This window comes from Lissotriton helveticus, chromosome 11, assembly GCF_964261635.1.
Source record: "Lissotriton helveticus chromosome 11, aLisHel1.1, whole genome shotgun sequence".
Lineage (NCBI taxonomy): Eukaryota > Metazoa > Chordata > Amphibia > Caudata > Salamandridae > Lissotriton > Lissotriton helveticus.
Window position 1 is genome coordinate 938,111,812 of NC_136072.1, and position 15,548 is coordinate 938,127,359.

A 15,548-nucleotide genomic window follows, 5' to 3' on the forward strand; every position below is an offset into this window, starting at 1 on the left:
GCGATTTGGCTCCTGAAGTCAGAGTTTGGTTATTTACAAATCTCACCAGGCTGTATGAATATCCTAAAAGAGGCTAGAGAATCTACTACTAGGGCATGTTTTGCAGCAAAATGGAAATGGTTTGTTATCTATTGCAACAATAACAATATTATCTCTTGATGCTTCTGTGCAAAACATCAGTTATCTGTTACATTTACAGCAATCTGCACTAACTCATATATCTAGCAGCAGTAGCTGCATACTTATAAAACAAATAACACTTATCTATATTCAGTGTACCAGTGATTAAAGCCTTTATGGAAGGATTAGAAAGAGTGATACCACCAAGAGTCCCACCTGTAACAGTATGGAACTTAAACATAGTCCTTAAAGGGCTAGTGGGTCCACCATTTCAACCAATGCACAGGTGTCAATTACAAATCCTCTCATGGAACATTGCTTTTCTCATCGCAATCACTTCACTAAGGAGAGTTGGTGAACTCCAGGCATTAACTATAACAGAGCCTTTTTTTCAGCTTCACAAAGACAGAGTGGTTCTTCGAACCATTCCTAAATTTCTTCCTAAAGTAGTGTCTACTTTTTATATCAATCAATCTAGTTACCTGTGTTCTTTCCTCAACTTGATTCTGTAGCAGAACGAGTTCAACACACACATGATGTTAGAAGAGCTCTACTATATTATGTGGAGGGAACAAAAACATTTCACAAAACAAAGCAGCTTTTTGTTGCTTTTTCGCTACCACACAAAGGCAATCCATATCGAAGTCAGGCATTGCAAGATCGATCGTGAAATGTATCCAGACCTATTATGTGAAGGGGAAAAGAACTTTGATAATACACCCTAGAGCGCATTCCACTCACAAGATAGGGGGTACTGTTGCCCTCTTAGGGAACTTTCCCCTAGCTGACATTATAAGGCAGCAACATGGTCTACACCGCACGTTTCACCATGCACTATTGTGTTGATGTGTTAGCGAGGCAACAAGCTAATGTAGGTCAGGCAGTACTTAAAACACTGTTTCTACCAACTATAACAGCTTCAGGTTAGCCACCGCTTTGGGAGTTTACTGCTGTATAGTCTATGCAAAGCATGTGATCTACAGCACACATGCCTCGAACGGATAATGTTACTTACCCAATAAGCATCTGTTCTTGGCATGTAGGACTGTAGATTCACATGCACCCACCCGCCTCCCCGGGTACCCGTAGTTGTTGCAGTTCTTACTTTACATACATACTCATGGACATCTCTATTCTACACTTACTAACTCCATTCCCACCCTCTGCGGGAAAACAATCTAATAATGGAGTCGATGCTCAGGCTCACTATCACCGAAAGGAGGAGTAGCCTTACTTCGTGACTGGAAAGACTTCTCCGAAGAAAAACAACTTGCAAACTTCCGGACCCAACACTAGATGGCAGGAGTATGCAAAGCATGTGAATCTACAGCTCTACATGCCAAGGACAGATGCTTACTGGGTAAGTAACATTATCCTTTATTTACACCAAGTACATGGCTAATTGTGTTTGTAAACTATGGGCTTTTACTTTTTCTCTTTAATTTAGTTTTCTTTCATTAAAACTCATGCATGTGCTTTATTTTTTATGTGAAAATATTTTTTTTAAGGATGCTTCATTTGTTTACTCGAGCTCGATCTGTTTGTACATCTGAAGACAGCTGTCAGAAAACTTTAAAAGTTCATGCTTTATATACCATTTTCATATTTATTTTCAGGTATTCCAGTAAAATGTATTTAACCCTGGAGTATTAGATTGTTTACAAACTGTGAACGCATAATATTTTCGCATAGTGTTTTAAATAAAAGCAATCGTTTTTTCAGTGTAGATTGCACACTTTATTGTAAGGTTACCATGCTTGGTCTATATCTATTTGGCAGATACTTTATTGCTTATGTTTAATTTTGCATTTTGAATATATGGGACCATAGCATCTTTTTATTCCTATGCCATTCCGTCATGGGCTGTTCTACAGGAGTTATAGGTGTAAATGTTTTCAGTAAGACTACAAATAGCAAATTGCAACTTTTCAATAGTTGTCACTTTACCTACCCATAACAAAATTATGCTGCGATGTATCTACTGTTGCAATGATGAAGCAGAGTGGTGCATAGGTGTTAAATTAGTATGTAAGAAAAGTGGCCATGAAATAATTCAAGTATCAGTGGGCCCTAGCAGCAGTAACTCGCTTAGACATAAAATTGGAGCCCCAAGCTTTTAAGTACTTTGGAGTGAAAATATATCACTGGGTTGTGAGGACACCTGCAAGCCACACATTTTGGCGCTTTCTAAAACTGCTTATAGTGGCATTGAGGGCATTATTCAAAATGGTGATGCTACCACGGATACTGTACAATTTTGTGAATCTTCCAGCCAGGATCCCTCAATCTTCGTTTAGTGCATTAAATGTAGTGCTAAGGAAATGAATGTGGGATGGAGACAAGCATAGAGTTTTGCTGAACTTTCTACAATGCTCCTGTGGGGGAAAGTTGGCTTGGGGCCCAAGATTGCAAACTGTACTATCTTGCAGCTCAGCTACAGTGGAAAGCTATAGATAGCTTGCAGTTCTAGACTCGCTAAACTAGGCCCTTGGGGACAATTGACAGTAAGGAGCTTTAGGTACACTTGGGATGGTCCTCAGGGCACAAGCACCCAAATACTCTAAACACCTTAAGGTAGCAATGCACTTCTGGAGGAAAGTAGTGCCTAGAACAACATAAAACCCACTATACGCACCAGTACTCTGTTTGATTGGTATACCTACTGCAAGGGCCAGACGGATCAAGGAGTGAACAATAGGTGACTGTTACGAGAATAGTAAATTCATGTAGCTGGAGTCCATAATTGCTGAAAATGGCCTACCTTATTCCCAGTTCCTGGTGTACAGAGCTATACTACGATCACTGAGGGACTCCTAGAACTGGCCTTAGTGATCGAAAAGAGCAGCGTTCGCCCAGATGTCACAATTCATTGAAGAGAATGACATACTCTCAGACTTCCAAACAGGATTCCGTCCGGGAAGAGACACTGCATATGCCCTCCTTGCCATCTGGGATGACCTGAAGAATACAGTTGACCACAGCGGGGTTGCTGTGTTACTCCTCTTGGACCTCTCGGCTTCCTTTGACACTGTCGACCATGACACTCGAACAAATACTCCATGAATCCAGCATAGAGGGAACTGCTCTAGACTGGATCGCGTCCTACCTTCAAAACAGAACTAATGTCATCCATACCCCACCTTTCTCGTCCAAACCATACTCCACAAATGCAGGGGTCCCTCAAGGTTCTATCATCTCGTCCATGCTTTTCACCATCTACATGAAGTCATTACCGGTACTGATCTATCAATTTCACCTCACACACACACATGCAAATACTCCTTCAACTGGAATGCCCCAAAGACATTGGAAAATACCCAATTTTCAGTTGTCTCGGAGCCGTGGATCAGTGGATTACTTGGAGCCATCTCAAATTGAATGCTTCAAAAACTGAAATACTCACATGTGGCAATTGGAAACATTACGACCCACTTGCGGCCTGGCCTGATGAACTGGGATCACCGCCTAAAGTATAGAAGGAAGTGAGAAACCTCGGAATGACCATGGACTCCAAGCTGTCGATGAATGCCCGAGTGGACAAACTAGCAAGATCAAGCTTTGTCACTATAAAAACGCTGCGACAACTTTTCCCTCATTTGGGATTTCCACTAAAGGTCCAAGCTACCATCTCCCTTGTTCTGTCCAAACTCGATTACGCCAATAGCCTCTACCACGGATCACCTTTAACGACCATGAAAAGACTACAACTTATTCAGAACTCGGCTGCCAGACTACCCTTGCATATCAAATCGCGAGACCACATCTCACCTGCCTTGAAAGCCCTGCATTGGTTACCGGTTGCCAGAAGATCCACGTTCAAGCTACTTTGTATCACCCACAAAGCAATACATGGAATGGGACCACTCTTTATCAGGAATAAAATCACCAAACACAATTAACAATGGAACCTATGCTCTAAAGCACGGGTACTCATAGTACGGCCCGCGGGCCAGCAGCGGCCCGGCAAGCCTTCCGTGGCGGCCCGCGGACCATGAGACATCGTACCCGTGTTTTCAAAGAGTGTCTGCATACACTCTGCTGCTCTGTGGGGGCCGGGCCACTCATTCCGGCGAGGCCAGAATGGAGCTGCAGGGGCGCTAAAAGAAGGTGGAATGACACAAAGTCCCATTAACATGCACATGGTCTTGTTAAAGACCTGTGAAGTGCTCGGGTGGGGCTGTGTGTCTGTGCGCGCTGGGGAAGCAGGCTGGGGAAGCTGTCTCAGCCCGGTGACACACAGGCAGGGTGGGGTGACAGAGGGAGGTAGAGGGACAGAGACAGGGAGACAGAGAAATGGAGACAGAGAATGGGAGAAAGACAGAGGGAGGAGGGCGACAGAGGGAGGAGGGCGACGGAGTGAGGGAGACGGAGTGAGGGAAGGGGAGTGAGGGAAGGGGAGGGAGGGAAGGGGAGTGAGGGAAGGGGAGTGAAGGGAAGGGGAGTGAAGGGAGTGAGGGAAGGGAGTGAGGGAAGGGAGTGAGGGAAGGGAGTGAGTGAGGGAGGGAAGGGAGTGAGTGAGGGAAGGGAGTGAGTGAGGAAAGGGAGTGAGTGAGGGGAGGGGAGTGAGGGAAGGGGCGGGAGGGAGTGAGGGGGAGAGAGTGAGTGAGTGAGGGGAGAGAGAGAGAGTGAGTGAGGGGAGAGAGAGAGAGTGAGTGAGGGGAGAGTGAGTGAGGGGAGAGAGGGAGAGTGAGTGAGGGGAGAGTGAGTGAGGGGAGAGAGGGAGTGAGTGAGTGAGGGACCAGAGTGAGGAAAGGAAAGGGAGTGAGGAAAGGGAGTGAGGAAAGGATGGGAGTGAGGGAAGGGAGTGAGGAAAGGAAGGGAGTGAGGGAAGGGAGTAAGGGGAGCGAGGGAAGGGAGCGAGGGGAGGGAGTGAGTGAGGGGAGGGAGTGAGTGAGGGGAGTGAGTGAGGGGAGGGAGGGAGTGAGGGGAGGGAGGGAAGAGGAGAGAGGGAGTGAGGGAAGGGGAGTTAGGGAAGGGGAGTGAGGGAAGAGGAGTGAGGGAAGGGACAGGAGTGAGTGAGGGAAGGGGAGTGAGTGAGGGGAGGGAGGGAGAGAGGGGAGGGAGGGAGGGGGAAGGAGAGTGAGGGGAGGGGAGTGAGGGAGGGAGAGGGAGAATAGGTGGGAAGGAGAGTGAGGGGAGGGGAGTGAGCGAAGGGGAGTGAGGGGAGGGGAGTGAGCGAAGGGGAGAGGGAAGGGGAGGGAGGGAGGGAGAGGAGGGGAGTGAGTGAGGGAGAGAGGGAAGGGGAGTGAGTGAGGGGGGAGAGTGAGTGAGGGGAGAGAGGGAGTGGAGTGAGAGAAGGGAGAGGAAAGGAAGGGGGTGAGGGAAGGGAGTGAGGGGAGAGAGTGAGTGAGGGGAGAGAGGGAGGGAGTGAGTGAATGAGTGAAGGGAGTGAGGAAAGGAAAGGGAGTGAGGAAAGAGAGTGGGAAGGGAGGGAGGGAGTGAGGGAAGGGAGGGAGTGAGGGAAGGAAGGGAGTGAGGGAAGGGAGTGAGGGAAGGGAGTGAGGGAAGGGAGCGAGTGAGGGGAGGGAGTGAGGGAAGGGAGCGAGTGAGGGAAAGGGGGAGGGAGTGAGGGGAGGGGGAGGGAGTGAGGGAAGGGGAGTGAGGGAGGGGAGTGAGGGAAGGGGAGCGAGGGAAGGGACAGGAGTGAGGGAAGGGGAGTGAGTGAGGGAGGGAGAGGGGAGGGAGTGGGAGTAGGGAGTGAGGGAGGGAGGGAGGGGGGGAAGGTGAGTGGGGGGAGGGGAGTGAGGGAGGGAGAGGGAATAGGGGGAAGGAGAGTGAGGGAAGGGGAGAGAGGGAGGGGGAGAGAGGGAAGGGGAGTGAGGGTAGGGGAGTGAGGGTAGGGGAGTGAGGGTAGGGGAGTGAGGGTAGGGGAGTGAGGGAAGGGGAGTGAAGGAAGGGGAGTGAAGGAAGGGGAGTGAAGGGGAGTGTGGGAAGGAAGGGGAGTGTGGGAAGGAAGGGGAGTGTGGGGCCTTAAAGGAAGGGGAGTGTGGGAAGGAGAGAGGGATGGCGAGGGAGGGAGGGTGAGGGAAGGGGAGTGAGGGAGGGAGAGGGGGAATAGGGAGAAGGGGAGTGAGGGTGAGGGAGGGAAGGAGAGGAAGAGGGAGGGAGGGTGAGGGAGGGAAGGAGAGGGAGGGAGAAGGAAGGGGAGGGAGGGAGAGAGAAAGAGGGTGACAGAGGGAGACAGAGAGAGAGAGAGAGAGGTGTGTATGCCGGGTCTGGTAGCTCAGTGGACGAAGGCGTCTGCTGCAGGGACCTGTGTTCAACCTCATGGCCAGTTTTTTTTTTTTTTGCTCTAACCCCAGCCCCCTCCCCCACTTACCCCGCCCCGACCGGTGCGGCCCTCGGACACAAACCACACTGTAAATTTGGCCCCTGAGAGAAAGTTTGTGAGTACCCATGCTCTAAAGGGACATCTTGCCTCAAAATTCCAAGATACAAGAAAAAAAACACGGTGCTACATCCTTCTCTGTTCAAGCAGCCAAACTATGGAACTCTTTACCCCCCAACATAAGATCCACCGACAACCACCTTTTCTTCAGAAAACTACTCAAGAATTGGCTCGTACACACATAAGCAAACGGTGTATTGCTTTGTATAAACCCGTAGAATAATTATGTTGTTGTAAATAAATAAATAAATAAAAAAAATATATAAAAATAAAAAAAGAAACTTTGGTCTACATGTACTTACTTCCATATTGCATCTATGTACCTTCCATGTACTTGGATCTGTGTGTCTATTACCGTTCTTCTGAAAAAGCATATCCAATGCACTTCCCGATTTCTCATCTTGTACCTCTATCAATATCTTTAAGCTATATATACTTACCTCCTCTATGCATCTAAATACTTTCAATGTACTTATGGATCTTCTAATTTAGCATTTCAAATGCCCTACCCTATTTCTCAGCCTATATGTCTCTCAATATATCCTCTGACCCAACCTTCTGACTCATCTCAAACTTCTTTCTACTACTATTTCCAAAGCACTACCCTATCTCTCACCCTAAACATATATCAATATATCCTCTACATCCACTCTCTCATTTATCCCAAACCCCATACCACTACTATGATCCCCAAAATAACCCTTTCTAAACTCTCCTACTCTACCCCTCTTGCATCATCTGACACCTCTTTTTACTATACCGATCCCCAAAACAAACCTTTATTAACTCTTCCCTCTGACTCCCCCACCCCTCAAAAACCACTTGTTCGAGGCATGTGGGCTGCTAAATTCATATCTATTGCATAGATCGCCGCCTAGTGTTGGGTCCGGATGATTGCACATTGTTGTCCTGGAAGAGTCTTCGAAGTATCACGAGATAGGTGGCTCCTCCCCTGGACTACAGTGCGCATGGGCATCGACTCCATCCCCAGATTGTTTTTTTCCGCCATTGGGTTCGGATGTGATTTCGACGTCTCTTGTCGGAATCGGTAAAAACAGTTCTCTAAAGGCCAAAAGGCTTTCTAACCTCGTCGGTATTGTTGGCGTTCGGTTCTCGTGTATACTCCAACTCTTCGAGCCGGTTTCTGGGGAGTCGCGTGACTCTTCGGCATCGAGGCCCTTCGACGCAGCAAGACCCCGACGAAACTACAATGGAACGAAGTCCGTTCAAAAAGTGTCCCGTGTGCGGTTCGAAGTACCCACACATCGACGTCCATCCTGTATGCAACAAGTGCCTGTCGCCGGACCACAACGAGGCCAACTGTATGGCCTGTTCGAAGTTCAGGTCGAAGAAGACGCTCAATATTCGGCGCGTGGCGCGCCTCCAGGCCCAGCGATCGGCACCGGAACCTGTAGACATCTTCAACGACCCCGAAGCTGATGAGCTAGAGGTGCAGCTTCAGATCTCGCCTCCATCGGCGGAGGTCGAGGCAGACTACGGAGAAGCCGTTGAGGGCCTGGACCTACAAGAATACGTCGAGGAGGTAGGGGACGACGAGGAAGTTTATGGGGCCGTGGAAGATAGCTCGGAGGAAGAGCTATGCCCCGTCCGTACACTAACTAAGGCTCAGGTCACGGGATCGCCACTCGGCCTTACCCACGACCCTCACCCTAAGTCCTCGGCCCGCCTTCTGGCCCGGCTACAGACATTTCAGCGGAGCCTCCGTTACAGAAAACGAAACCGAAACCATCGGCTTCGACGTCATCTAAGATGGCCGACACACCATCGAAACCGAAGACGGCAGAGACACCTTCGAAACCGTCGTCTTCGGTGGCTTCGAAACCGAAAAAGGCTGTCGAACACGACAAGGCACCCAAAGGGGCCAAAGAGGCCAGCTCGAAGAAGGTCGTCGACACTGTGTCGAGTAAGGTGGTGGTGTCGACGTCGAAGAAGTCTGCCGAGACCCCTTCACCCAAGGCTACTGCGCCAACGGGCACGCGGCCGGTCGAAAGGCCGTCGGAGAAGGTCCCCGAGCCAAAGTCTGGTACACCGACGCAAAGGGAAAAATCTGCCGATCCAAAGCCGGCTGCGTCGACGCCTAAGGCCCAGACTGTCGAGGGTGCGTCCGCGCACGCACAGCAGTCGTCAACGCTCGGATCATCCCCTGGTGGCGGATCGAAGCCCAAGGTCGGATCGACTAAGCCGTCCGCTTCTTTTACTAAGCAGGTCGCGGACTCCCTGAAGAGGATACGGGACAAAGCGTCGGAGCCGCCAACGCCCTCGGTCCCGAAGGCGACTGTTCCACCGAAAAAGACTTCGACGCCGATCCTCTATACTCTGCCGCCGAAGGTGGCGCCGAAGGCTTTCGCACCTCGTACGGTGCCCGATGACTCGGAGGGGCTGCGGCAGAATCAGCGTAGTGGAAGCTCTGCTCGACCACTTTCGCAGGAGGATGAATCGGAGCATTTTATCGACGCCGACACTGGCACATTAATGCTCTACAAAAGGAAAATTACATCCCAGCCAGTGGACTCCTATGTAATCCCTCTAAAGAAGAAGAGGCCTGCACCTGATACTCCGGACCTTGTGGAACCCATTCCTCAACAGCCTAGGAGGAGTCCAACACCTTCACCCACTTACTCAGATGGGGATGGAAATGACCAAAATGAGGAGTATAACTTCCCTGCCAATAATGACCCTGATGAGCAGCAGGACTCCTGGGTGGACACTGGTGACCAGGGTGACCAACAGGTGATTGGTGACCCACAGCTGTATGGGATAAAGACTTCTCCTACTGAAGACTCGGCGGCATTTAATGCCTTGATTGAACGGGCAGCTGCAAATCACAAGGTGGAGATGCATGCCGACCCTGTGGAGGTTGACTTTTTGTTCGATACGTTCTCTGCATCGGAGAAAACTGTTAAAACACTGCCAATGCTTAAAGGGGTTCTCAAACATGCCACTGACATTTTCAAAGAACCCACCCGGGCGAGGGTGGTCAACCCACGTATTGAAAAAAATACAGACCGGTACCTGGGGACCCTGCTTATATTCGTGGCCAGTTGCCTCTAGACTCTTTGGTCGTCTCCAATGCCCGCAAGAGGGCGAATTCACAGACAACGGGTGAAGCTCCTCCCCCGGATAAAGAGTCAAAAGTGCTGGAGGCAGGGGGCAAAAGGGTGGCAGCGCAGGCCGCAAACATATGGCGCATATCCAATACACAAGCTCTGCTGGCTAGATATGATAGGGCGCATTATGACACCTTGGAAACACTTTTGCAGCACCTTCCAGACCAGTTCAAAGAAGGAGCTGAAATGTTGGTCCAGGAGGGCAAGCTCATTTCTAATGCTGCGATTAAATGTGCGCTTGATGTTGCAGATACTGCGGCAAGAGCGGTGAACACTAGTGTTATGCTAAGGCGTCAGGCGTGGCTCCGCATCTCAGGCTTCAAGCCCGAGATCCAAACAACTATCCTCAACCAACCCGTCAATCCAGACAGACTGTTTGGCCCAGAGGTTGACACCACCCTTGAGAAGATTAAAAAAGACACTGAGACAGCTAAGTCCATGGGTGCTCTTCAGTCTCAGCAATACAGGGGAAACACTTTTCGTCGCTCAAGCGCAAGAGGTGTTACCAGAGGTCACTTGGCACAGCAGACAGGTTTCAATAGAGGAGGCGCCCAGGCCTCTTACCCCAAACAGAATAGAGGTGGCTACAGAGGAAACAGCGCCAAGGGCAGAGGCAGAGGCAACAATAGTTCCCGTTCCTCTGCTGCTAACAAACAGTGACTCCCTGTCACTGCCCCCCGACCATCCAACACCTGTCGGGGGGAGACTCCAACAGTTCCTGCCAGTCTGGACGTCCATCACCACAGACAGGTGGGTGAGGAAACTTATCCAGTTCGGTTATTGTTTGGAGTTAACGTCCACTCCACCCAACATACCCCCAAGACAACGACCTATGTCAGCAGAGCACTTGCACTTATTGCAGCAAGAGGTTCTCGTAATGCTGCAAAAAGGCGCAATAGAGCTCGTGCCGGTGGAGGAAGAGGGCACAGGGGTTTATTCCCTGTACTTCTTAATCCCAAAGAAAGACGGCATGCTCAGACCCATTCTGGACCTACGCCCCCTCAACCTGTACATACTCTCAGAACACTTCCACATGTTGACACTGCAGCAGGTTCTTCCATTGTTGAGCCAGGGAGACTTCCTCGCAACCTTGGACCTCAAGGATGCTTACTTTCACATACCACTCCACCCATCCCACAGAAAGTACCTCAGGTTCACCATACAAAACAAGCATTACCAGTTCAAGGTCCTACCCTTCGGAGTGACCACTGCCCCCAGGGTGTTCACAAAGTGTCTGGCGACTGTGGCGGCGCACCTCAGGAGACAGAACATACATGTCTACCCTTACCTAGACTACTGGCTCGTTCAAGCAAAGTCGGAACAGCAGTGCGCCGCAGACATGTCCCACACAATTCACCTCCTTCACAGTCTGGGGTTCTCACTGAACTATCCCAAGTCGCACCTTCAGCCAGCCCATGTGCAGCAGTATCTGGGCGCGACAATAAATACTCTGACTGCTACGGCTCAGCCGAACCAGGTGAGGATCGACAACATCCAGTCGCTCATCCAGAGGTTCAGACCGCAACAATCACTCCCAGCGAGAGTGTTTATGCAGTTGATAGGCATGATGGCCTCCTGCATCTTCATAGTCCCGCACGCGAGGTTGCATATGCGTCCGCTCCAAGAATGCTTGGCGCATCAGTGGACGCAGGCTCAAGGACAATTGAAAGACCTAGTGTTGGTGACTGGTCAGGCATACAGCTCTCTGCATTGGTGGAATCCACACAACCTTTGCAAGGGCCGACCGTTCCAGGAGCCTGTGCCGCAGATCATCATGACGACGGACGCTTCTCTCCAGGGATGGGGAGCTCATGTGCTCCACTACACTGTGCAGGGACTATGGACGACACAGCAAAAGAAGATGCACATCAACTATCTAGAGTTGATGGCAATCTTCATGGCACTCAAGTCCTTCAAGGTACATCTGTGCAACAAAGTCGTGTTGATCCGGACGGACAACATGACTGCCATGTACTATATCCAGAAGCAGGGGGGTACGCACTCTCCACAGCTGTCTCATCTGGCTCAGAGCATGTGGAAGTGGGCCATTCAGAGGAACATGTTCCTCATGGCGGAACACCTCCCGGGCAAGGACAATCAGATGGCAGATCTGCTCAGCAGTTACAGCCATCAAATGCACGAGTGGGAGATACATCCATCAGTACTCCGCCCGTACTTCCAGCAGTGGGGTCATCCAGAGATAGACCTATTTGCCACAAGGGAAAACGCAAAATGCCAAAGCTTTGCCGCCAGGTTCCCTCACCCACAATCGCAAGGCAATGCGATATGGATGAACTGGTCAGGCAAATTTGCGTACGCTTTTCCCCCAGCACCTCTCATCCCGCTGGTGGCAAGAAAGCTAAAGCAACACTTGATGACGCTCATCCTGGTTGCTCCAACGTGGGCACGCCAACCATGGTACACCACGTTTCTAGAACTTTCCGTGGTACCGCATCAAAGACTGCGCCTCTCGCCCAGGCTCTTGACGCAGAACCATGGCGACATTCAGCATTCAGACCCGCAACAGCTCAATCTGGCGATCTGGCTCCTGAAGTCCTAGAGTTTGGCTACCTTAATCTGCCCCCTGAATGCATGGACATCATCAGAGAGGCACGAAAGCCCACTACCAGAGCTTGCTATGCAGCAAAATGGAAGCGTTTTGTCATCTACTGTACAGAGCATAACATTAATCCGCTAGATGCATCCATTCCAAACATCATTTGCTACTTGTTACATCTTTACAAATGCAATCTAGCGTACGCTTCCTTTCGGATACACTTGTCAGCCATAGCAGCTTATCTTCAGAACAGGCAGCAACTCTCTGTTTTCAGGGTGCCTGCAATTAGAGCTTTTCTAGAAGGACTAAAGCGGGTCATTCCTCCCAGAACACCGCCCGCTCCAGTATGGAATCTCAATGTGGTCCTCACTAGGTTGATGGGTCCACCCTTTGAGCCTCTACATTCGTGTCAGATTCAATTCTTGACATGGAAAGTGGCTTTCCTCATTGCCATCACGTCTCTCAGGCGTGTTAGTGAGCTACAGGCGCTCACAATACAAGAGCCATTTATTCAAGTTCATTCCAACAGGGTGGTGCTCCGCACTAACCCCAAGTTCCTTCCAAAGGTGGTGTCACAATCTCACGTCAATCAGACAATTGAACTGCCCGCATTCTTTCCTAACCCTGAAACTGTGGCGGAAAGAATGCTCCATACCTTGGACGTTAAGAGGGCATTGATGTACTATATTGACAGAACACAACCATTTAGGAAAACACAACAACTATTCGTTGCCTTTTCAGCTCAGCACAAGGGCAACCCCATTTCCAAAGCAGGAATAGCCAGGTGGATCGTTAAATGTATTCAGATTTGCTATCAAAAAGCTAAACGCACTTTAACAATCCCACCCAGAGCACACTCCACGCGCAAGTTAGGAGCCTCCATGGCATTCCTGGGAAACATTCCTTTGGAAGACATTTGCAGAGCAGCTACGTGGGCCACACCACACACGTTTACCAAGCATTACTGCGTAGACGTACATTCCAAACAGCAGGCAGCTGTAGGACTAGCTGTTCTCAAAACACTATTTCAGACTTCTGCAGCTGGCACGGGCGGCCGCCGTTAATGGAGGGACTGCTATATATTCTATGCAATAGATATGAATTTAGCAGCCCACATGCCTCAAACTGAATATGCTACTTACCAGTATGCATCTGTTCTTGGCATGTAGGGCTGCTAACATTCATATCGCCCACCCTCCTCCCCGGCGCCTGTAGCAGCTGCAGATTACTTCATGCATTTCATCACTAGCATGGACATCATTTACTCTATCGCACTCCATCTTTGCCACAATGGCTAAAAACAATCTGGGGATGGAGTCGATGCCCATGCGCACTGTAGTCCAGGGGAGGAGCCACCTATCTCGTGATACTTCGAAGACTCTTCCAGGACAACAATGTGCAATCATCCGGACCCAACACTAGGCGGCGATCTATGCAATAGATATGAATGTTAGCAGCCCTACATGCCAAGTACAGATGCATACTGGTAAGTAGCATATTCATTACATATCTAAAAGCCTCCTCCTACTGCTATGACCTCAAAAAAAAAAGAAAAAAAATCTCTCTTCTGTCCTTCCACTATCCTTTTCAATCAAAATAACAGATTAACATGTTCACTTCTCAATATCCATATTCCACTATACTAATTCACCACTAATTCTTTATGGGTTCCAGAGTAGCGCTCTACTCGCTAATAAAGCGCCTCAAAGCCCCATCAAGGGGTAGCAAGCGCTATATAAATACAAACCTCTTTCCCTCTTCTATCCCACAACCTACCCTTCTCTATCCAAATAACTGAATAACATATCCAACCACTCAAATTACTTCATACTTCACTATACTTATTTTTTCAACACTAATCCTTTATGGGTTCCAGAGCAGCATCCTACTCGCCAGAAAAGCGCTTCAACACCCATCAGGGGTAACAGGTGCAACATGAATGCAAAGGTTTCTTCCCTTTTACCCCTCCGCTACCCTTCTCACTCCAAATAACTGACTAATATCCACCACTCAAATGACTTTCATATTTCACCATACTAATTCAGCCCTAATCCTTTATGGGTTTCCGGAGTAGCGTGCTTAAAGATTCTGCTATCTTTACGAATCTCAATCCAAATAACTGACTGACCTATAACTGACTAACTTATCCACCACTTAAAATTTTCTTGTATGTTTCACAATACTAATTCAACACTAATCCTCTATGGGTGCCAGAGTAGCGTGCTACTCGCAGAAAAAGCGCTTTGATGCCTCGTCGGGGGTAGTAAGAGCTATATAAAGGCAAATACAATACAATAGTTAGACACGCTATGAGGATGAACTGGAGAACTGGAGGTAGATCGTGGAACAGCCTCCCTGGTGTAGATGGAAGGAAGAGGTTAAGAAATGGTCAGTGCGGAAAGAGCAGGCATTTGCAATGAGGTCAACTGGGGTCCGCAAACTGTGTAAAATAAACCTTTGGAAACATCTGGTGGACTCATTAGCCAGGACTGCTGAATAAATCCAGACTCTTTTGCCACCAAACCACCATGGATAAAATGCAGAGCATATGAAGATGCAGGGCTACGTGGACCCGAGATCACCATGAATATGATAAAGTAGATGCTAGACCTCTTGGAAGGGCAATGACGTGCTAATTCTGTGAACAATTTAAAGACCTTATAACCTGGTTCCGGTTTGTGTTGGCAGGGTTTGTTGTGCCTTTCCTCTACTTTCTGAGACTTACTGAGTTGACTAGCCAACTCACATAGCAGGTTGTATTGCATAGTACAGTGATGAATTTCTAGATAACTAATTACATAACTTCAAGCATGAACTAGATTTTGTAAGATGTAGACATGAATGGAAAGACTGAGGAATATACTATGTACTACTACTGTAGGTAATGCTTAAAAGTAAATAAAAACAAGTTTCCAACATTGAAGGTAATTAAAGTATGTTGGAATTTGAGTCATCAAATGCTGGAACTGATTGTGAGAATAAGACTTACTGTAAATACCTTTTCCGTATTTAGTTGTAGTTTTGGCAGCTTGTCAGACATTGCAGTATAATAAGGTGTATTTCTTTCATAGGGCGTGTGGCGGGGTGGTTGGAGTAGTTGACGTACCCTACCTGGTTCTGGAGCCCACACACAATAAACAGGACTTTGCAGATGCCAAGGAATATCGACACTTGATGAAGGCGATGGGGGAACACTTGGCACAGTACTGGAAAGATGTGGGCATTGGTAATCGGTCCTTCGCTCTCTGGCATTAATGGCACACACTGTTTGCTTGACATGGAATATTTCAGTCTGCTTTAAAGTGAAGTGTTGAAATGGAATAGGTTGACCTCTGGTAACGTTGATACTTGGTGC

The 15,548-nt window shown here is 48.8% G+C and overlaps 2 protein-coding genes across 7 annotated transcripts in view; both read left to right on the forward strand.

Annotated features, from left to right (window-relative positions):
- MORC2 (MORC family CW-type zinc finger 2) overlaps positions 1-15,548 on the forward strand; it is a 597,165-nt gene that overhangs the window by 267,714 nt on the left and 313,903 nt on the right. For all 6 annotated transcript variants that reach the window (XM_078667274.1, XM_078667271.1, XM_078667273.1 and 3 more), the window contains exon 15: positions 15,265-15,419. In XM_078667274.1, the coding sequence (XP_078523400.1) occupies positions 15,265-15,419 (155 nt within the window). The remainder of the gene's footprint in view (positions 1-15,264; positions 15,420-15,548) is intronic.
- LOC144792042 (uncharacterized) lies at positions 9,529-14,943 on the forward strand (the record flags this gene model as incomplete). Its single annotated transcript, XM_078666897.1, has 2 exons — positions 9,529-10,168; positions 14,882-14,943. Coding segments are annotated over 2 exons (702 nt in total), but the record flags the coding sequence as incomplete, so codon positions are not given.